Raw genomic sequence first — 24,098 nt, 5'->3', positions numbered from 1 at the left:
CCCTCTAGCAGATCAACACTCCAACTCAGCTTGGGCAGACGAGTGGGATTGCAGCTGGACTGCTCCCCTTCAGTACTGGACTAAGAATTATGCAGCAGCTTCTTGCTGAAAGCACTAGATGTAAATAGCCTAGCTGCTATTTTGTTGTGGGATTTTTTTTTGTCAATATTGACTATGAAATGTTCTGGGGAAAAAATAAGTTTTACTGCAGGCTACCCTAAACTGGCAAAACCACACAGAGAGAGAGGCTGCAAAGCAAAGCTCCTGTCCTGAAACTCATCCTGCAGAACTGTTGAGTACTGTCAATCATTTCTAACCAACTCATTATCATTAAACAGGAACATTTAAGCCCCATTAATCATCACTCAGTTGAGTAACTGGTATTACTAGAATTAAGGACAGATTTGTAGGACTGTATAGCAACTTCACACATGACTGGGATCCACAGAGATAGGAGCAAAATTTCCCATCCAAAAGGACAGATCCACAGCCAGAGCCATGAGCCCCACCTTATGAGAAGCTATCAGAACTTGGGGTCTTCCATGCAGCTCTTAGAACAGGCCCCTAAATACAGGAAATTATACAGCTGAGAAGTTTCCTGAGGAAAAATCTGTACAATCTATCAGAGACAAATCCTTTCCTATTATTCTCTTCCAACAGTTTTTTATCATTTGACACTTTGGGTTTTTTGAGGCCGATTTCCCAGACACCCTCAAAATGGAAGGTGCAGTTTGGTGAGTACCAGAGGCAAGCACATACTCACTGGAATTGAGGAGGATCATTGCCTTGACACACAGATACTCCTTGTGCTGCAGCTTCAGCTCTCGGAACCTCGAGGTCATGGCCAGGAGCATATCAAAGATCTCCAAAATTCCCTCTACACATTTCCCCTCATCCCTGTGGAAACACATTCAACATGTTACCAAAAAAACAGAATTAAGGAACTGACTCAGACAGATAAAAGTCAAAGCATGAAGGAGGTTGCAGAAGGCCTACCTCATCTCATGTTTGGGAGAACTTAAAAGGCTCTATCATGAAATCTGAACTGAAAATTACACTGGTGTGAAAGGTCAGCATTTATGAGAAACTGATTTTCTCATTAACTGCAATGATTGGCAATAAGTGTGATCATATTTTTGTATCATCTCAGCCTGTATAATTCTGGATAATCAGTTTGAAATCCTGTAGTGCAGGGCACAGTACCACCTTGAATAATTTTCCAGATTTTTTTTCATAAGCAGTTACCCACAACCAACAACGTTTGTACCTAATGGAGGCCTCAGAACCTGTTAAAAAAGAAAGACTTCCTAAAATAAGTTGCTTGCAATAACAAGATATTTTTAAAGAATAAAACAACTCTTGTTCCTATCTCCTGGCACTTTTTTCTGGGTAGGTATTGGAAGGTATTTGGGGTTTTGGTGGTTTTGTGGTTTGGATACTTTTATATTTGCAAGTGTTTACAGAATGCAACTTTCCCCATCTTGGATATGAGGAGTAGTCCTATTTTCAGATCTGAAAAACACCCCAAACAAGTAATTCCTATTTGTTTAAAATTCAGCAGTGGCAAATCTCAAACTACTGAAGGTGCTGTTCCTGGTTTTTTTGTTAGTTTTGTTTTATATGTACTGGACTAAAAAAGTGATTAAGCTCTACAACAACAGTATTCAAAGGGAGGCTTCTTATCCTCTTTGTAAGGGGAGATTTTTTTTCTCTACAACATTTTTAAAACAAGACAGATTTAAGCACAGCAGTGCAGGAGAATAAAAGAAATTTACTGGATCCCAAGAGAAAGGTGCTGAGCTTTCAGGCTGGAGGGAGGAACATGCAGGTAACACCACCCAGGGCAGCAGGTTCTGCTTGAAAAAAGTATTTTTTATTGCCCAATTTCTCATGTTTCTCAATTAAGCTTTAGAGAAGGACAGGCAGCTGTCAGATTCAAAACAAGGACAGAGGTTCCAGAGAAATATTGTCTGCAAAGATTATGTATTAAATGTATCTGAAGGCTCCAGGGAGACCTCAGAGCCCCTTCCAGGGCCTAAAAGGGCTCCAAGAGAGGTGGAGAGGGGCTTTGGACAAGGGCCTGGAGGGACAGGACAAGAGGGAATGGTTTCAAATGGAAAGAGAATAGGTTTAGATTGGAGATTAAGAATAAATTCCCCACTGTGAGGGTGCTGAAGCAGTGGCACAGGTTGCCCAGAGAAGTTGTGCCTGGCCCATCCCTGGAAATGTTCAAGACCAGGCTGAATGGGGCTCTGAGCAAGCTGGCCTGGTGGAAGACATCCCTGCCCATGGCAGGAATTAGATTATTATTAAGGTCCCTTCCAACCCAAACCATTCTGGGATTCTAAGTTCAACTAAGATAGAAACAATCAAGTTACAGACCAGGTTCATATAAGGATGTCCTGAATAAAATTACAGCATGCCCAGATGCTTGTAAGCTCCCACTCTGCCATGTCTTTAGGAAATGAAGAAATACATCAAATATTCCTACTCTATTCAGCACATATTGACTCCTGAGCAATTAAATGTATTGTACATTTTCATCAATTTCTGGTCAATGTGCTGAACAGTGCACCATGTCCTTGCATTGAATTTTATATGAGCAAATAACATTTATTTCCTTTGTTTTAGAAATTTTTCTTTTTTTTATTAGCCAATTTTGCCTATCTGTATCTACAATGATAATTGTTGATTGCAAGTCACAGAACTGGTGAAAATCTGAATTTTCCCAGGCTGAAAAGACTAAAAGATATTTTAAAACTACCCAAGAGAGTAGATTGCTTGCCTAACTTTTTACCAATGTGAAGCTTAGGTCAAATCCTTCTAAGGTTCTTAAAAAACATCCTTACTAATCCATATTCTTCCTTCCTGGTACATGATGCTATGGAGAAACAATCTTTAAACTTGAAAACATCCTGCTGTACCTTGAAAAAATATTCTTTGTATCCAACAGCAAGCTAGGGGTCTTTAAATCCCTCTTGGCTAGTGCTCCAATGTTCACTATTACTGCTAACTATAAAGTCTGCTGTAGTGTCAGGAAGAAAACAGGCAGGAAACCTATTTAAAATAATTAAAATATTGTCTAACACTTTATCTTCTTTTTAATGAGGGACGTAGGGACAAATGGACAATGTAGTGCCTTGTGTTGCTGTATCAACAGTTTCAGCATCTAGAGACCTGGAACAAAGGGAACAAAACCACCAAAAGATGGGAAAAATGCAGACAAATTTCACACTCAGTGCTACAGGAGTTCAGGAATTCACAAGTTCAACAATAAAGCTTAAAGCTTAGCATTCCTTAAGCCCTGTAAGGATGTGGAACCTTAGGACATGATTGTTACAAGCACAGGTAAATAATATTGTTAGATGAAGTATTAATAACATCTGCCATGTTTAATCCTCTTCCCACCTTCAACCATACTAATAATGAAGTGTTCTCAAGAAATTTATTCCTCTCACCTGTCCAATACAAGGTCTGGTGCAAAAATCAGTTTCCCAGGATGGTCGATGGATCTCCACATCAAACCAATCATCAGAACTTCCATCCAGCAGCTCTCCAAGAGCCTCACTTGGTCATAGAGGCTGAGATCAATGAAGCCTAAAAACCAAAACAGAAAGAACTATGGGTTGTGAAGATAAGGGAGCACTGACATCCAAAGTGGTAGGCTGCCACTTCAAATAGGACCCAAAATATTTGCAGTTATCATCACCTACAAAATATTTGGAATAAAGCAGAGTGGTGTTTTAGTGCAATTAGTCCCATACAGCTGGTGAGACTCAAATGACTGCAGAGTCACCTGCTCTATGTTCTTGTCCTAAAAGAGAAGAGATGTTAGAAGAAATATTGTGAGGGTGAGGCCCTGGCACAGATTGCCCAGAGCAGCTGTGGCTGCCCCATCCCTGGGAGTGTTCAGGGCCAGGCTGGATGGGGCTCTGAGCAGCCTGGGATAGGGGAAGGTGCTCCTGCCCATGGCAGAGGGTTGGAAGAAGATCTATTCTATGATTCATTTCTCCCCAGAACTTTTAGCAAGGCCTCAGATAACACTGCAGCACAGCCAGGAGGCAGAGACAGTCACAGCCCACCTTTTCTCTTCCCCTGAAAAATAAAAAAGAAAAAAAAAAAGATGATTGGGGAAAAGATAAGGCCTAGAAGTCAAAAGAAAAAATAGGAGAAATAAAATTCCTACACTCCAAACCAAAAGATCAGAAGTGTAAATTATCAAAACATGGGTGGGAAAACAGACTGTTCAGTCAAGGAGGAAAACACAGATATGATGAAGAGCTGCTCAGTGCTCAAAAACAAGATCAGGCCACAGTTTTCAAAGCTGAGCTTCTTGAGCTCGGGCCCCTGGCAAAGGTGATCCATTTTCAGATGAGCTGGCATCTCTGACACTGCTTGGTGACAAATCCAGGCACAGCCTGGCCATGGCAGGCTGGTTTCCTGAAGTTCTTCCTGGTTGTCTGAGGTCTTAAAACACACACAAGATGTTTGGGCTGCCAAAGAATCTCTCTGTCAGTAATTTATACAAACGCTTCATGAATTTTAAACTTATTACACGACTCAGCTGGAAGCCAGTGACAGCCAGGGGCTGACATGAACTGGGCAAAGGTCACTTTTACCACTGTGAACGTGCTGCTTTTCAAAGCTGGTGCCTCTGGTTGTGTAAGAAGGGTAAACAGGAGCTGAGAGGTTCCTTCCCCCCTGGGTTCCACTGTCACAGAATTTACTACAGAGCACACAGCCAACAAGAGATTATCTGCCACACACGCTCATCAGTCAGAACTGCTTTTAGGAAAATATTCACAGAAGTGTGAAAGAGTATGAAAACCAACAGTGCCAGTTTCCTGGGAAACAACATTTCAGAGTATATTTAAATAAACATTTACACTGCCATGTACTGATTTCTCTAGCATAAACAAGGAATTATCAGCTTTATAAACTCTCTCAGTTGAGTGATGTCAGACCAAGTTCCAGGATTCAATCTACAGGCTCTTGAAATCCAGATTTATCACGGATGTCATCTGCTAAATTTGCATTATCAGAGGCAGCAGTAGGAGCTATGGTCATTGAGCACAGCAGTTAGAAGGACTCTAATTCCCTTTTTCCTAACAATCTCATGCTCCAAAGGTGCAGGACACCAAACAGCCACCACAGCTTTCACTGCAGCCTCAGGAGCCCCATTTATTTCTTCCAGACTACATTAAACTAATAATTTTTCTCTAGTTGTCTTTTAGATTGTGGGCCCTATTTCTTATAATTGAATTTTGAATTGCTAAGGCAGAGAAGGAAAAAAACTTGTGCTGGATGTCTAAAAACTAGGAATAGACACACTGCTCTGGCCAGCAACACACTGGGCTGCATAATGAATCCAAATTTCGATATTGTGACAACATCTTATTGATTTGCAATACAGGTTCAGCAATGAACCATGTAAACTCTTTTAGACTAGGTCAGCTAAGCAAAAGGCAATTACAGAAGCTGTGTTCCAAATACTTGGAATTCAGAAGGAAAAAAATCCAGATGTCAGCTTCTATTTGACTGAGCAACAAAAAAATATACTCCATTAGGCTGAAAGTTCAGAACAAAAACACAGCCACAGAGTAAAATTCATTACAAAAGACTGTCATTAAATATTAAACGTGAAAAAAACACAAAATATAAACATGCTTTTTTCTTATTTAGGCAAAAAAGTTACTGTTAATACAATACAGAATTTTTTTTTCACCTCCAGTGACTGTCAAAATAACATGCAACATGCTTTTTTCTTATTTAGGCAAAAAAGTTACTGTTAATACAATACAGAATTTTTTTTCACCTCCAGTGAGTGTCAAAATAATATGAAATAATAACTTAGAGATGAAAATGGGCTTCTAACCTGGATACATAAAAGCAAATATTCAGCTTTTCAGAAAGTAAAATTACTGCTCATTGGGCCATTAGTCAAGACCTCTCTATTTTTTTTTCCCAAGACATTACCTCCAGGAACCAGGCAGGGATGGGCATGATTACCTTAAGGCAAGAGTTTTTGAAAAATAAAATTCCATGTCCTGAGCTTTAGCCATCACAGCTTTTTAATGAAAAACAAAAAAATCAATCCATATTGAAATTAATAGTCCAACTGCCATGTGATACAGCAGTGTCACTTATAATTGGATATTAAACACCCCATCTATTTTTGGCATTGCTCTAAAATGCTGTTTATTTCTGTTCTCTGTTTTTTCTGATCACTCCTATTACAAACAGAGACAACAAAGTATCAGCATTCCCAAGAACTGTTTTGAAGAAGTTTGATTACTTCAATGGGTTTTCTTCATACAGTTCTCTTACTGCCAAGAAAAAGTTTTTATTTCTGACATATGTTGAAAATAAACTAAAAGTGACCTGTGCCAAAATTGAGGTTGGTTTGGAAACTGATCTTGTGAAAAATAAAAATAATTAATCTTTAATGGTTGAAGGATTGGGTTTGTGGGTTTGTTTAAAAAAAAAAGTCTCAGAGTTAAAAAACAGAAATTAATAATAATCAGAAAGTGGAAAAGGTTGGGGGTTTTTTCCCAGTGAAGTATTGGTTAAAATGAGGTCGTTTTCTAAGACTGGTTTTCCTTCACAATTCACTTCCTATCAGATAAACATAACTAAGTGGAGTCCTCTGAAATGGCACCTCTTAATCACATTGTTATGATTAGAGAAGAAATTATTACAACAGATACCATTTAACCCCTTATGCTTGGTTACTTCATAGTTATTATCAGAGTTCCTTAAGCCACAAAAACAAGTCTAAAGGATTTGGGCTCTCAGTTTTTAAACATCCCACATGAACAGCAAAACTATCATCACTTTGCAGACGTCCAGCATGGTTTGAGATACTCTGGGGTGCAAACATCTCCTCCCCAGCAGCTGGCCTGGAATCTGCACACCCCAAAACCATCACACCTGCACCCTCCAAAAGTGTCTGAGAGTGCTCTGCCCCTGGGAGATGTGCTCAGCAGCTGGAAGCACATCAGCCACTCCACCTAGACCTGAAATAGGATGCGCTTCCCGGATGGCTAAATTCCTAATTTAAGGATTAAATGAGATATTCTCCTCCAAGTTTGCTTCCTGCACTGTGCACACACTGTTTCTGTCGTGTTTTCCATGAGTGTTCTCCAGCAGCAGCAGCTCTTCACACTTCACACCATGACAAGGGCAGGGCACACACCAGCACACTGAATCCTTCACAAAATCCAGGAGAGGATCCAGGGAGGGCTGGCCCCCAGCAGTGCTCTCTATCTGAAGCTCAGGATCAAGCCCCACACTGCTAAGAGTCCACCAATTATTCAATGCTTTCAGCTCACTTTTAGTTTTTATTCTGGCTGGGTACTTCATGAAGAAGGAACTGCAAATGCTCACATTTCTGGTTTGTGAGAAGTTAAATGGTTCATTGCCATGATGCCATGGAGACATCTGGGACATTCCAGGCACTGACACAGGCAGTTGTACTGCAGTGCATGTCCAACAACAAAAAGAACCCTTACTGATTTTTGTTTTCAAGGAGAGCACATGATAAATCTGAAATCAATACTGAGCTCCACTGATGTTCTTCTGTAGCAGCTCTGTCAAATGAATCGATTGTAGACACCCAGGACTTGGACACCTTTCAGCTCTCACCAACTACTAGAAACCTTCTATCAGGACACAAGGAAAGAATCTGTTGTTAAATGAACCTTCTAAATCAGCTTAATCAGGTGTTTATAGCTGAGGTAGAAATTACATACAACACCACCTCTTGCACTACAGAGTTTTTCCCACAGAATCTTCCTCCTTTGTGTAAACCCAAACTTTTGGGGAGAAGGAGGAAAACCCTTTAATATTGGATGTTGTAATATTGAACATTTACAAAATGAACATTAGCAAAATGAACAAGTATTTGAGTAAGACCAGACAGCGAGTTATGGGTTACGTTGGGTCTAAATCAAAAACCATCCAGGTTAATTACTGAGAGCAATAAACTCTCCATTACCTAGCAGGATAGAAAGCTTGACTTCTGTACCATGCACTCACATGTGCCCAAAGAAGGAAGGACCCATTGCCAGGTAAAACCATTGACCAAAACAAACAGAAACAAGCCTGAATTCCTCACCAGGAATCTTCTTGGCCCAGCCGATCATGTGCACCAGCTCCTTGTCCGCCAGCTTGGTCAGGGACATCATCATGGAGGCCTCGGTGAAGGGTTTGCTGGGCCGGCTGACCAGCACGTGGGGCGGCTCTGCCTCCAGCAGGGTCAGCACGAACTGCTCGGGGCTGACGGCGCTCAGCAGGATCTCCTTCACCCGCGTGGCCGCCTCGCTGTACCGCCTGGCCCGGCCCAGGCAGTGCGCGCGCTCCTCGGCGCCGCGGTGGCTCCGCAGGATCCGGTACCCGCAGCGCTCTCTCCTCGAGCCTGCCATGACAGCCACGTGGTTGAATTGAAGAGTTTTTCCCCACAGAATTTACCTCCCCCTTGTGTAAACCCAGATGTTTGGGGAGAAGGAGGAAAACCCTTTAATACTGGATGTTGTAATATTGAATGTTAAGTTTCTAGGGCATCCAGCGCGGACTTAACTTTGTCCCCACAGACTTCATCTGAGGAGTTTTGTTTATTCTGCTAAACAAAGTTTAAAACTGCTTGGTTTTGAACCTCAGTTAATTTGGTTTAAAAGTCCAGTGGAAAACTCCCATTGACATCAAAAGATATAAATCAGATCTTTATAGGCAAACAAAGATAGCTGATTGTAAATTTTGCTTTATATGTAATCTGGAGGAATAAAAAAACTTGAAAGTCTGGGCCATGTTACAGATTAAATGTCTCAGGCACAAGCACAGCTGGGCCTCAGAGTTAGCTGGATGTGCAGCCAGGGATTCACAAGATTCAACCCATTTTCTCCCCATGCCCCAGAAAGCCAGCAGGAGTTTCTCCAAAGGGAATTCAGATATCTACAACTAAGAGCAAATACCCTGTGTGAAGTTCTGTCTGCAGAAGGCTATTTATGTTGCAAAGAGCAATCCTTTACATTCCCAGAATTAACTGTTCATTGTGACAAATCTAAACATTGTCCAGTTCTTGGTCAGTGTTATTGGTAGCATCACTGTTACCTATTTTTGCACAGTTTCCAAGCAAAGAGTCTAAAAGCTTCTCCAAAACCATAATATCCATAAAATACTCAGCTATAGTTCTACTTCATCTAGCAAAGAAGTCCAAACATAAGCCAAATTAAAAATAAGGGCAGTGGGGGCACAAAATATTAATTTCAGATGCTGTTGACAAGGTTTTGTCTTGCTAAATGAGATGCTGGGTGAATGCAGCCTCTCAGGCTCATGTGGCAGAGGAGCCTCAGGTGGAGGTGGCTTTCCAGGTCATAGTCCTGTCACATCTTCAGCAGCTGTCAATCAGCATTTGGGTCAGTCTGTGGGAGGGGTGAATGCAAAGGCCACTCAGGAACAACCTAACTAAGGACCAACTGAGTCTTCTAGGACTTTTAGGATGTGGATCTTTCAGTTGTCCATGGCTCTCATTCTCTCACTTCGGTAAACTATGTTGAAGGCAGAAAAAATTTAAATAAGTTCTTAGTATTGGAGAGCACGCGTTCCCTGGAAATCCAAGAGATTGCAGAAGCCCAACAGGCAAAGCTGGTTTGATGAACAGACCTCAGGCACAGAGCTGCCCAAGTGGGACAGGCCATTTGGAACTGGAAGTATTTTTCAGCTGCAAGTCCAGCCTCAGGCCTGCACCATTTGGAGAAAGGATGGTTTTGCAGCTTTGAAATGGATGTGGGTATGATGAAATGGGCTGAGTGCAGACAGGATATTTGCACAAATAATGGATTGAAGGAAATAAATAATTTGTAGAACCAAATGCTTAGCCAAATGACAACTAGCTAGAAGCTGCCAGAGCAGATGAATAGCAACTAAGGGAAGATAGCATACCAGCAGAGATAGACAGAGCACAAGACATTGTCTTATGTAGATTCATGGAATGAGACTTGATGAGAATACCCAAAAAAAAAAAAAGGTTCCTTGCAGAACTGCAGAAGTAACAAAGCAATTTCTTCCACCATCAGTCTGGGCAAACTCTTTCTCAAGAGAGTCAAAGGCCACCAAGGCATAGACTACCTTCTACAAAGACACCTGGATAATGTAGTGAACTCTCTGCTAAGCCTCATTTCTTGACTGATACACAAAGGTTGAGAGGAAAATCTTGAAGTGGTTTGTAAGCTTCCAAAAATACTAGAATTTTTTGGAAGTGGGCTGCAGACTGTTCTGAAATCATGTAATGCACAAAGTGTGTATTTTCCATCAGGGAAGACAAAAAGTAAAGGCTGAGAGAGAAGTAGGCAACTGGAATGAGAGTACAGCTGGAGACAGATGAGGAGATGCCCAGGTGCCAGGGTGCTGTGCCCACAGAGCTGCAGGGCCCTGACCTCCACAGCATGGGAGAGACCATAACAACAAAGAAAGAAAGCACATTGTTTGCACTATTTAGAAATGTGAAGCAAATTTCCCAGGGGCACCCTGAAATAAAGAACAAGAAAAAGAGCAAAGGGAATAAAAGCCATGAGCAGAATAGAGTAAAAATTTTCTTGGGCTATCCAAAACCACCAAATGCTCTATTCCATGTGTTATTGGAGTTATCCTTTCCAATTCACTGTTGTAAAGATCTTTAAAAAATATTTTCTAGCCTATAAATATAAATTTGAGCTTATATAAATATACAGAAAATATAAACACAGATAATTGAGATGATACTTTAATGAATATCAGAGAAATCAAATTTAAAAGCAATTTAAAAAGAACTTCAGCATTCTGTTCTAATTGACAGAATCTTGAACAATTTCCATCTGCACAGCTGCACTCAGTGCTCCATCTATAGATAATTCAATCAGGTTATGATTTTGAGAGTATTAAAGGTCTCACAACTTGTGGAGGGTTCTTACTTGGAACTAGCAAACTCCTTTAAATTTCTATAGGTTATTTAATTGAATCAAGTTTCTTATATAACCCATTCATATTATAAAAAAAATGCTTAATGTGAGACATGTACTGAATTTCTATAATAACATTACCAGTGCAGAAAGCCAGACTAGGAATACTAAATTTCTGCACAAAAAATGTGCTACTAAAGAAAATATAACTAATGACAGAAACAAGGTGGGAAAAAACCCAACCTAAGCAGATTCCGAGTTATTTGTGGTATTTTTTATTCACCATGTATTGCCAAAGCAGAAGTAGGTTGAGTGACCAAGCAGTGTACATAAAAGATACTTTAAAAATATATAATTTATTAATTTATTATTTATTATTAATTTATTATTTATTTCTATTTGTTTCAATTTTTTTCTGCTTGCATTTAAAGTAAAAGAAAGATACATTTAAACTTTCTAGTTAGCTGACACAGCAGAAAACACCAGTTTTCCAATTAAAACAACAGCTTTCAACACCATAAAGGAGCTTCTTTTCTTTCTATTCAAATCTAAAGTTTAGGCAGGACCAAGAAATTTTACCTATACATATGTATTAGCATGCAACAAATATATATTACTGTTCATGAAATTATATGTTATAAAAAACTATCCACCAGCCTAATGTTTTCTTAAGTACATACTTAAGAGATGTGGATCAGTGTGTGTAAAGGCAGAGAAATAAAATACAGCTTCCCAGATTAGGGTCTATCTTTGACTTTACTACAAACTCCCTAACTATTCTTAAAATCTAATATTCATTTCTATAAAGGTAATTCAAGCAATTGCAGAAGTGCAAAATTATCAAATCCCTCATTCTTCCTACCACACTCTCCTTATTTAGAGCTATTTTGTGCAAGAAAATTGCTGTATTCAGCTGAGAATGCTGGACCAAGGGCAAGACCTTGAGCTACAGCACCACAGACCATGAGTAAATGACCCCAAGACAGAAGAAGGCAGGCACATTGAAAAAAGGTCATTAAAATGAGCCTGTTGTTCACTCAGCCACAGCAGGTATTACTGGCAGTGAAACACACTATTTTTCAAGCTTTGCAAATTCTCTGAAAATCACAAATGCTGTCTGATATGGTAGGCAGTTACATGGCATGCTGCCCTTCATACTGATTTTGGTCCCTGGCAATGGCTCTTACAACTCTAACCAGCTCTGTAGCAACTGCAGATTCTACCACTGAATATTTTATAATCAGTTTTTGAAAAACTGTGAGTGTAAACCTGCTCCAGCACACACTGGTAAATCATGATCACTGCAGTCACCTTTCAAAGCAAATGCAAATGCTCTGGTGAGTACATACTCCAGAGCAGACTCTCAAATTGAATTCTCAAGAGTAGAGCCACTGACAAAGGAGCTGCTGTCTGTCTGTGTGCACACGAGGACGTGAGCCGAAATTATAGTGATTGCTATAAAAGCTGAAATTCAATTAATACATCTGATGGCCAGAGAAGGTCTTGAAACATTTAGTCCCCACTTACTTTCTGTGTGAAAAGTACTTTACAGTATTTCAACTGCACGCAGCAGCCACACAGAGGAGAAAGGGCCAAATCCTGAACCAGCCCACAAAGAAATCCGTTTTCCTTCCTGCAAACTTGTCAAATGATTCAAGAGCAGCATCCCTCCATCCATCACTTGAGTGTGGCCTCTCAGCCTCCTCACTCATGGAAAGGAGCTTTACCTTTGGAACAATTTCAACACGTTGAGAACAGACGCATATGGAAAAAGACATGGGAGCAGTGCAAAGGAGGGAAGTAAAAGTCAGGGAAACTGAAAACTCCTTGTCAAACAAGGTCTGCTTGAGCCTCAGGAAGCAAACCAAAAGCAAAGCAGAGCATATCTGCTCCAAGAGTGAAAAGTGATGAAGCAACTCCCCTCTTCTTCACTGCCTTTGACAAGCAGTCCAAGTCCATTTCAGCTCCCCAAGTAAACACCAGAAGGTTCCAAGGGAAGATCAGTTTTATCCTGGTCTGTTTCATTCAAGTTTTCTGGGCAGAGTTTACTGCAGTTTTTCCTGTTTTCTTTGTTCCTAAAGACAGTAAATTTTTTGTTAATTATTTTTCTACCACTGTTAGGAGAATTACTGCCAAACTTTAGCAGTAGCTTCCTTGTTTGGAACAGCAGGGAGCAAAGATTTCCTGCAGAGGAACTGGCAGATGCAACGTCTGTGACCTGTGTGCTTTTGGCAATGATGGTATATTTCATAAGAAAATCCATATCACCTTAATACAAGGCACCCCAAGCTGGCCTCCACCAAAACACCTGGGGCTTGTTGGGCTGAGTTCTTAACATTTCTGAAGGTGATGACATCCAAGAGAATTTCAGACCAAGAAGCTGTAGAGCAACACTTTTCTGCCATCTCCTACTGTATGGAAGATGGCCTGTACTGCTTAATCAGATTTAGGCACACAACCTTCTTTTAAACAAGTTCCTAAGTGTGTGTTTTCTCTCCAGTTGTCTATTGATAATATGCAAAGCGAGGATTTAAAGGTATGAGGGGAATGGTGCCGAGATTTTATGAAGAGCTGTCAAACTACCAAGTGGCAATTGAACTTCTTTTATCACTTCTGCTGGACACAAGTCTCCACTGAGCAAAAATGCACTCACAAACCATTCCATCCCATCCAGGGCTTCAGCAGATGTGAACCAATCCTTTCACTAAATGACCTCAGAAAGGAGCGGAGATGCAGAAAAGCCTTCATTAAAAACAAAGTGTTCTCTTTTATGGTTTTCTACAATAAAAAGTTTTTATTAAAGCATGATTTTTGTGAGAAAATGTCTTGGAGATAATCACTCTGGTCTGCAGGAAATGGCATTTACATTTCATGCAAGAAACACTGTCTTAAAATCTGCCTGGTTTAAATGTCTGTCACCATGTGTCCATACACCAGCATTACTCACAGGTGCCACTTAACTCATCAGGTGACTCAGAGTTCTGAGTAATTTTTATGTTCTTTTTTCTGAAAATAAATCATTCAGATTCTCTAATTAAATTCTCAATAGTTTCAAGCTTTAGTGATACTATTTAAAAATAATTATTTAAAAATACAGGGCTTTTCCAGTTATAGTTTCAATCTGTCTTTTTTTTTTGTGTCTGGCATAGTCACCAATGTCCTGCAGACAATCATTATTGCAGAAAAACATGTTTATGGATATGTGGTAAGATTCAAGGGAACACAGGCTAAGACATGAGTGCATACTATATTTTTTTATTTGTAATACCACAGTGTCTATGAGGTCTAATCACACACCAGGACTTTCCAGACAGCTAGAATAAAAGGATTAATTTAAGGCAAGCATTGTGGAAGTCTACCTTATAATATCATTATGGAATCAATTTTTACCAACCTTTCCAACTCCACAACTGGGGCTTTACAGAAATATCCATTGGAAAAACTTGGAGCAAAATTTTGAGTCATAAAAATGACCAAAAGACAGCGGCACCATTCAGCAAGTAAGACTTTGAAAGGAATCTTATTTGCAGGTGTAAGGCTTTCCTTGCTGGAGGTAAGACCAAACACCAATGAAGCTGAGATGAACATCACTGCAGGAAAAGACAGAACTTCACATAGAAAGAACCATCTGACTTGAGCAGGAGAAACTAAATGTATTTGAGGAGTACAAAAATAATGCAAAGAACAGTTGAAATTTCAGTTCTGCTCTGGGAGTTGTCAGCTAGAAATGAACGGGGTGACTGCAGTCATAACAGATCATGGAGTGATCATGAACTGCCAGCATGATGTTACCTTGAAAAAGGCAAAGAGGATCCTGGGTGTGAGCAGAGGAAAGCTCCTGCAGCAACAGAAATGTATCAGTGCTACTGCAGTGAGGAGAATCACTGAAATGCTGTCCACGATTTTGGGCATCCAACTGCAAATTGGTTCTTTGCCTGGAGCAGGTGGAGGGACAATCTGATGATTTCAGATTCATCTACTTTGCTATTTTGCTAGAGAAGTTTTCTTGGTTTATTTAGACAACTAAAACAGAGGCTGTGAGGGGATATGATGCAGTCCTTAAACAAAATCAGGCCATTAAGAAGAAAGAGCAGAGGAGTCTCTATGCTAAAAGGCAATGTTGTTGCAAGAAATAATGGACATTAATTGTTCAGCAATAAATGCAGGCTGAAATTCTAAACAATGTTCCTAATGAAAAGTCATATTTTGCAAACAGTCTGCAGATCAAAGCTGTGGGAGGATGAGAATGGTGTCTAGTTTTGAAACAGAAATAGCTATCTACAGTAAATGGGATGAAACAAGATGCACGCCTGCAAATCATGGAGAGCCAGGCACAGGGACCTTCTCCTGTCCACTCCAGTGTTCTTATGGGTTATTTTCCCAGCCTGTTTCTATTATATACACTGGGGAATCTACAAGAAGCAGCAAACCTTGACTGTAAACATAGATTAGATTGAAACATTTCTCAAATTATTTTCTTCTTAAAAGTAACCTTGAAAATATCATCTATAAATTATCAACTGCACTGAAGTCACATTGCTGTAAGTACAAGATAGGGATAAAAGAAAAGTCTGGATAATTCTGAGTGGTGCAGTGACAAACAATGGTTTTTCACTATTTCTTTGGGTGAAAGAGCCGTGGGGCATCATCTGAAGATAGCTTGTTCAAGAAAAGGAATTGCCTTCCCAATGCCTTTCCCTTACTGCCCCACCAAAGCCCCCAGAAAAGCCTGGCAACCAGAGAGCTGCTTCCTCCCAGGATGGGTGGCCAAGCTGCTGAGGAACGTTGTAGATGCTCAGCCTTTGTAGGGTTAAAAAGAGGGACAATGGAAAATTTGTCATTCTATTAACATCCCCAAGCACTAATTTTCGGAAGCTGAGAGCTGACAGCAGTAGTTCCACGTAGCAGCTGCTCTCATTCCTACACTCCTCCTGAGGTACCTACTCGTCCCACCATCAGAGGTGGAATGCTGGGTTAATTAACTACTGCTTGGATGTGACACTGCTGCTCCTGCAGTGCATCCAGCCAGGAGAGCACAGCACAGGCTCCTTTACCTCACATGAGCAGAGTCTGGCTCTGGAAGGTTCTGGAAGCAGCAGCTCTTGATGTCCAATTCTGCATGGTATGGTATGGAAGTAACTTGCCTCCACAAAGCTCTGCAGAGTTTATTTGGTTTTCACTCTTAACCTACAACTTGCCCCTTCCCACAGGTGTGAAAATGACAATTCTTCTTCAGCTTTAACAATAATTCCCTCCTATAAAACCTTGCTTTAGTTTAGCTGTTGCACCTTCCTAGGATTCCAAGGGAAAAAAGATACAGAATTGGCTGAAGGGAAGAAAGAGCCAAAACCAGCAAAAACCCCAGCTAAGAAAAAACTCACCACATTTCATCATCCCCACTTCGTAGCACTTCCGCAGCCGGCACGCCTGGCAGCTCTTGCGCCGGTTTTTGTCTATTGTGCACTGGTTGGTGGCTGGGCAGATGTAGTCATTGTGTCCTGCAGCAGGGCAAGAAGGGAAAATTTAACATTTCCAACCATCTTGGTCATTTCCCAGATCAGGGATGTTCTCAACTTTAAACAACTCAGCTTTTTCATGTGCATGTATCTAAGCTCCATTAATTTAACTGATGCAGAAATGAATATTTGGCCTATATTTTAAACATCAGCCTGTGGTCTCAAAATTAACCAGACAGCATTACTCAGCTTTATAGTGGTGACTGTCAGATAACCAAGCACCTTCTAAAATCAACTAATTTCTTGAAAATGGAACATACACTCTTGTAGAAATTTGCTCCCAACCTCCAATTTCTTACTATTTATTGGAAGCCCATAGCTGGCAGATACCAGATTTTCTTTCCTTTTTTTTTTTTTTTTTTTTTTTATCCCTCAGCAGAATTGAAAAGAGCAGCTTCAGTCCTGCAAAGATTTAAGTAAACTACATCTCTATTTACTGAACTCTGACGTGGTGAGTTCCAGGAATGAAGAAGCCTTTGGAGGATTGACCCTAGACCAAAGTTTAAAAAGAAAAAAAAAGAAAAAAAAAGCCAAGATAAAAACAGACTGCTATGAAATAATACATCCTGTAACTACAAAGAAAAACACAAGGAGACAAGGAGAGGGTGTAAGTTTTAGATATTCTGGACAAGTGTTTATCTTACTTTCATCAGTTTTCACTGCAGCCTCTTTTGTTCTCTTGTTCTTTCCCATATTACCTCGTTCCCACCCAAACTCTTTTACATTACTGTATTTCATTAATCAATAATCTGGTCCAAAGGTTTATTACTGTAAACTGAACTTGGGTACACTCCTGGTGTAAACACAGTTGAATCATCTCCTGCCAAATAGTGGAACTATCTCTTGCAGTAATTACCAAAGGATGCAAAAAATTTTCGCCCATTTACTTTTCTTAATATCATTTCTCCCAGACTGCTTTTTAAATTGGTTTGGGTTTTTTTTCCCCAACCAAGAATAAGATCAGACAAAAATACAGCTACTAAAGTGATGGGTTGTTTTTTTTTTCACTTGGTTAAAATTCAAGAGTTCATGTCCCCAAGAGTAATTATTTAACTGAACCATTGTGACTATTGCCATGCAAAATTATAATTATTTTAACCTTGAAGTTTTGAACTGACAATTTTAAAAAGAAGAGATCATGTTACATTTTGTCTCATTTCTTACTGGCAGATACGACTGAAAAACAAATTACTGTTTATCACTCTTCACACAACATGGAGGGAGAGGAGGAGGAAGCTCTCTGTTGCACATAGGAATATAAAATTATTTAAAACTCTCATGGCCTTGGGATAATTTAACTTGCAGGCAGATGTTCAGTGATGTGGGACAGACTACACCACAAACTCAGGCAAGCCAAGGAGACCACACACAGTTGCTCAGTCATACTTCTAATTTTAATTTCGTTAATAAGGCTGACATATTGCTCTATGGCAGGCCCAGAAGTCTTTTACTTTAATACACAATATCCTGCATAACAACCATTGCAACTGAGTGCTTGATAAGTGTTTTATGCCAAGAACTGGCTGTATGTGCCTTTTTTTATTTTTTCATTTGAATTACAAACACCATTACCTGACAGGGTACACTGAGGTGTACAAAAGACCACAGTGGGTAACGTGCTGCTGGCTCAAGTACCTGTGAGCAACACAGAGCAGGCAAAGCATTGGCTTGACAGAAAACACCTTGAGATCAAATTCAGTCTCCATTTGCGACAAACTGGACACAAAGGTCTCTTCAATTATTTTAGAAATCCACGGTACTTGTACCAGCTTGAGAAATTGCTATTCACCAGTGCAGAATCTGCACAATGCATTGAAAAGGCAAAACAAGTTCTGAATTAAATTTGATTCTCCTAGTGGCATCATCTCTGCCATACTGAGCAAAAAGAAAATATCTGAAGATTGCTAAAGGCTCTGCAGGCACAAGAGGAAGAGGAACAGCAAAGATCAAACAGCAGCAGGACTTTCTGCATCGGTATCCATGTGTAGCAGCCAATGTCAATAGAAATGATTTTCCACCAAAAGACTCAACATGAGGCCAAAGATCAGGATAACTAGGCCAAGGTTAAAGAAACTAAGTGCCCCAAACCTGCAGTACAATGCCTGTGTGACTTCCACTGGCTGTGACAGCAAATGTGGAGCCCCACATTTAATTCACACTGCAGCCACGCAGCAAGCTTGAACTAAATACCAAATATTAAAAAAATTAAACATGGAAGTGTAAGTCTTAGCTAGAGAGACCTAGCAGGGTAAGAGATACTGCAGTGCAGGCTCTGAGGGGTGGAGGGCTGAGCATTAATGATAATCAGGTTAGTACCTGATATATGACACACATTTTTCCATCCTCCATAGTAGATATTATCCACTATGACTCAACAGCTCCAGGCAATAGACTCTTGTCAAGAAGAGCTCCCAGCAAGCAAAGCCTCCAGATAACTGCCTACTCTTTCTGTGCCTATGACAACTAATTCTCAATTACTACAGCTCAGCTGGGCCACAAACTCCCATCAGATTCACAGGTCTGCAGTGCCATCCCAGCCAGGCCTGTGCTGCAGGGCCTCACTGTGCTATGCATTCCACCTCTTCTCCAAAGAAATCAATTGCTCACTCTGTAATATTTCCAGATCTTGGTAACATCAGAGCCAAGAGATAAAACAGCCAAATCATGTGTTGCTCTATTTTCAGCATGGAGCAGCAGACACCAGGATTTCAGACCAGCTCATCACTAGGTCAACTGCTGCAGCCCCTGGTCACATGAAACAATTTAAACAAATTACCAAAAACTGTTTGTCCTACCTTGAATGCTTCTTTTAAAAAATGCTTTGCAGCCTTCACAGGACCAGACCCCATAGTGGTATCCTGAAGCATAGTCACTGCAGACTGCACAGAAGTGGGCATCCTTTTTTGAGCCAGGATTATTTGCAATTGGGCTTGTACAGTCATTGCCATTAGTTTTTCTTTTTAATGTTTCTCTGACAGAAGAGAAAAACATCTGTTATAAAAGAGGAAAAATTTAAACTGCACTGCAAAGAGTTTCATAATTTTTTATTGTCTTCTATTCTCTCTCTATTGAGTCTTCATGTTCCTGAACACAGGATAGTGTGAAAGACTGTTGAGCCTTTTCTGACAAGATAAAGCATTTAAAGCTTGTAGTCTGATCCCAGTGATAACACACTAGAAGGATTTAGGCATAAAACTGGACTGCTGCTGAATCAATCACATGAACCATGGGAAAAATCATATGGAATGCTGATGGGTCTTGAAGAATTATTGGAAATATACAAGTCCAGGAATTTGTGAACCAAGTGGATTTTGCCTCCTGGGAACTTCACATGGAAAAGAACTCAGCTCAGACTGACATTATAAATGCTACAATAAAGAGAGCTGCAGTTTGTTTTGTCCTGTTAGCAAGGCAAAATTACAACATACATCCATTCCCAAGTGCTTAATCCTTTACTTGAGGCTTAAATCATTCAATGAAATTCTGGAGACAACTGAGGTGTGAATCTCAACCTACAAAATCAGCTCATGATGTCAGGCAAAGTTTTCTGTTCAAGGTGACAGCCCACAGTGATCACCCTAATGCTGAACAAAAAGAAGTCTGAATACAAGAAGAATGAAGAAACACAATTTATAAAATATGTTCATACATTTAAAAAAAATGCTGCTCTATATAAATGAGTAAGATATAGACATCCCTAAAGTGTTGCAAATAACTCCAACATACAGGAACTATTCTTCATGACAGGATTAAAATTAAAACAGGTAAAACCATGAAAAAACAGCCCATTCCTGACACCAAGATCCTGTAAACAAACAAAAGAGGAAAGGAGCTTAGATTATCAGAAACACTGGGCTTAGGTACAGGAAGTACATCCATTGTATCCTTTACAACTAGACCTCATTTTCTTGGTGGGTTTTGCACATTGTGCTTTCAGGGTCAGTACAATTTCTAGACAGAGAGAAAATAGTGTCATGTGCAAACTCTGAGCAGCTCAGAGTTGGAGAAAAGGAATGGTGTATAGTCAACTTACAGGTATAAACTTAAGCCTAGAGGCAGAACTTCAGAACTCTAGAATTTCCCTCATCTAACATTCCAGAAGAATTAGGGAAGAGAAGAAAAATCAGTTGGGATAAGACAGCAGGTAGCATGGTTTATGACTTCTACAGAACAAGGGCAGGTTTAAACAGAATAGTGGAAACATGCTGAAAGTGCTGTCAAAGAGGCTTTAACTAATATATTAAAAGTAGATTTTGTGCTGGTTTCATGACAGGAGGTAAGGACGAACACACCCACATGCCAACTGAAAGTCACCAGGTTCATAAGTTTTTGAGGAGAATGTGCTTTAATTTCCTGGTAAAAAATTTGGAACAGAGTAAAAGGTGATTCTTGGAGCAAATTTCAAAACAGAAAAATTAAGATATTTGTTGTACAATTAAGTTACTGAGAGATTTTTTTAACATATCCATTCATTCAGATATGGCAGGGCAGAGGAGTGTTTAAGTATTTAACGAGCTGGGTCTTTGATTACACACACACATCTCGTTAATGGGTTGGTGAATGACTGAGTTATTTCCCTCTCTGCCATCCTGGGAATACCAATGAGGGGGAACTCTCCCCAAGAGTAAAGGGGTTGTATCACACACGCCTAAGATGCTGCTAATGAAAGGAGGGAAGAGCATTTCTATTCCTTCCTATACCCCTGTATTTGGAAGCAAAAGTGATTTGGTGTTTCACATTAGTAAAAGAGGTACATTTTAAGCTTTACTTGGGAAACATTATCCAATTGTGAGGGTCAAAAGAGGCTTAAAATTAGCTGGAGACCCTCTCTGTGACTGACTGATATGCTGTAGAGACCAATGCTTATTGCCCTTGATAAAACACTGAGGTTGGGGATGAAAATAAAGAAAAAACACACACACAACATCTGGGTGAGGACTGTCAGTTACACTGAGGTTGGGGATGAAAATAAAGAAAAAGGGTGAGGACTGTCAGGTTTACCTCCCAGTCATGACAAGTGTATTTGAAAAAGCACTTTCTTTCCTTGCTTAAAAGTTTAACGACAGCCACCCTGCACACAAGCAAGCTGTGACGCTTCCCCAGACTCCTGGCAAACAGCTTGCACACAGCAGAACCGTCTGGAACAAATTCCTGCTGGGGCCAAGCAGCTTGTCTGCACCAGCTGCAGCCTCACACCAGGAGGCTCAAACCCCACCAGTTTGTCTGTGAGGGCCACAGAGCCTGCAGACAGCCAGGGCTTCCAGGTAAACATCCCATACCCTGAGACTCCGCTGCTCCAGCAGCGTTTCCACACCCAGGGCAATCCAGAGAGGGCAGCCCCATGTGGGGTACAGACCACATCCCAGCTGCTGTGGGAGTGGGGCACCCCAGGATGTTCACCAGAGGAATGAGCTGCCAGGTCCTGCAGGTGAGCTGGAAGTGGTTGGAGGGATGCCCACCATGCTCCTGCAGCAAAGGATGCAGGAAAACTGAGGATGCACCCTGGCAGCCACAGAGGAACCACATGGTGAAAGATTTATTGCTTTAAACCTCCTAGTACTCCTCTCTGTTTTATGATGGTGGGATCTATAGATCTATAGATAGAAATACTACCTTTCTAAAAATGAATTAAGACTTCACTTAAAGTAATAAATCACTGTTTTTTCTCCTGGTCATCCTCCTACTCTGAGCAACCTGATCTAGGGGAAGGTGCCCCTGTCCACGGCAGAGGGGTTGGAACTAGATGGTTTTTAAGACACCTTTCAATTCAAGCCATTCTGTGAAGAAGGGGTTATACTCCAGAATTCCTTGATTCTCTTTAAGTTGGGTCACCATCAGCTGCATAAGCAATAGTCCTTATATATCTATACAAATAGCTGATGACTTATTTATTTAAACTCCAATCAGGAGTTCAGCTTCAATCTGTTGTAGAGCAGGCACTGCAGAACATCAGACAGGCTGCTGGGTTATTCCAGCTGCTGTCCCAACATCTGGACAGCTTCAAACACTAACCTCCCCAGGGCTGTCAAAGTTTGGAACCTTAACCAAAGTGGAAAGAGTTTGGATGTGACCCCTGTTCACATCAAAGCTGCTTGGGGAATTCTTCTGTATTTAAGTGCTACCCCAAGAGTCTTTCCCAATCCACACACCTACACTGGGAGCATATTTTCACTCCACAGAGCCCACCCAGTGCAGGAGGAGTGTGGGTAGTCTCAAAAATAGCACAAATCCTTTATTAACCATTGACTAAAACTGTTACCAGGATACACTATTTTTCATACTCCAAATGACTGCTGAAGTTAAATAAGGAGGCCTATGAATAAACACACAGCTGCTGAAGCAGGAACAGCACCTGCAGACCCTGAGCTTTTATCCATCCAACAAGTGCTGTGCCAAAGAATGGAGCAGTGTCATCAGCTGATGATCCAGACCCTGATTAGGGTTTGCAATAGGAGTAAATGTGCAGCACAAGAATGTGGTTTTGCAAACAGAGTTTCTTGTCAGCTGAAAGTTTAGCCTGTGACTCTGCTCTTCACAACAACTTTACAAAGTCAGTTCGGAACAGCACCAAGAAACAAAGCCAGGCTTTTTCAGCAGCAACCCCCTTTTAACATCATGCATGCTGCTGTGTGACTGCTTATACTAAAGACAAAAAGCAAAGAAAAACATTTCTCTTGAATTTCAAGTTAACAAAAAGCCTTCACATCTATTAGAAGCAGTAAAAAAAAAAAAATCTGGGTAAAAATTAATTCAAACAATACTGTATGAAAAGGCAAAAAATTAACATTTACCTCTTTCACTCAAAGGACTTAATCTGCCAGAGCAAAATTAATTTTGTTACACAAAATAGTATCTAGCAGTCTTAAACTTTTGTTTATGCAATGCAAACTGTTCCCACACTGAAGGCATTTGTAATGCTCTGTGTTGGTGTATAGTACTCTAAGGAGGTATTGACAAAACCCCTCATTCCAGAAGTTACATTAAAAACAAACAACACACACCCCCCCTCACTGATTTGGTGTCTAGTGGAGCTCTTTTTGCATCGTTTCATTTTCCAGAGGGAGCAACACTTTAACTCAAATACAAAAAGAGAATACTTGAGCTGAGGAAAGCATAAATAAAACCCAGCCAAGGCTGAAGGCAAGCAGCAGCACTGACCTGCTCCCGGGCAGCACGGGCTCCATGGGGCGCGCCTCGCACCACAGGCTCTTGGGCTGCTCTGCGTACAGCAGGGAGGGCTGGCAGTGCAGAGCCAGGGGGGACAGATGGCCAGGAGCAGACCACAGCGCGCTGGGGCTCGAGGTCTGCCGCGCAGTCACGCCCTCTGCGTCCCCAAAACTGCTGGCGATGTTGTAGTTGACCATAGCGGGGCTGCAGAATGCCATTGTGGAGTAGTCGTGTCTGTTTTCCATGAAGGAGGAGGGAATGTAGACTGGACTGTGTTCTGCTGCCAGCGTGGACTGATTGCAGCTGTAAGGAACTGGAGAGATGACACCAGCAGGTGAATTTTTAATTTCTGTTTTATTGCATCCAATATCCTGAAGTGGCAGCAACTGAGAAAAGTCCTTGTGAGAAGATGTGCACAGGGACATTTTGAAGCAAGATTGAAGAGGGCTGTTTAAATATTCATCCTAAGACAATAAAGAAT

General features: G+C 40.7%; 1 protein-coding gene across 6 annotated transcripts in view; it reads right to left on the bottom strand.

Annotated features, from left to right (window-relative positions):
* Positions 1–24,098, bottom strand: part of ESR2 (estrogen receptor 2) — a 44,768-nt gene that overhangs the window by 4,907 nt on the left and 15,763 nt on the right. For all 6 annotated transcript variants that reach the window (XM_039733067.1, XM_039733071.1, XM_039733069.1 and 3 more), the window contains 6 exons: positions 23,609–24,081; positions 19,246–19,421; positions 16,316–16,432; positions 8,117–8,416; positions 3,459–3,597; positions 764–897 (listed from right to left, as the gene is read on the bottom strand). In XM_039733067.1, the coding sequence (XP_039589001.1) occupies positions 764–897; positions 3,459–3,597; positions 8,117–8,416; positions 16,316–16,432; positions 19,246–19,421; positions 23,609–24,081 (1,339 nt within the window). The remainder of the gene's footprint in view (positions 1–763; positions 898–3,458; positions 3,598–8,116; positions 8,417–16,315; positions 16,433–19,245; positions 19,422–23,608; positions 24,082–24,098) is intronic.

Source organism: Passer montanus, unplaced genomic scaffold (genome assembly GCF_014805655.1).
Source record: "Passer montanus isolate IOZ18808 unplaced genomic scaffold, ASM1480565v1 scaffold82, whole genome shotgun sequence".
Classification (NCBI taxonomy): Eukaryota; Metazoa; Chordata; class Aves; order Passeriformes; family Passeridae; genus Passer; species Passer montanus.
The sequence above is the reverse complement of the archived record's forward strand: the minus strand, read 5'-3'. Positions and strand labels throughout refer to the sequence as shown.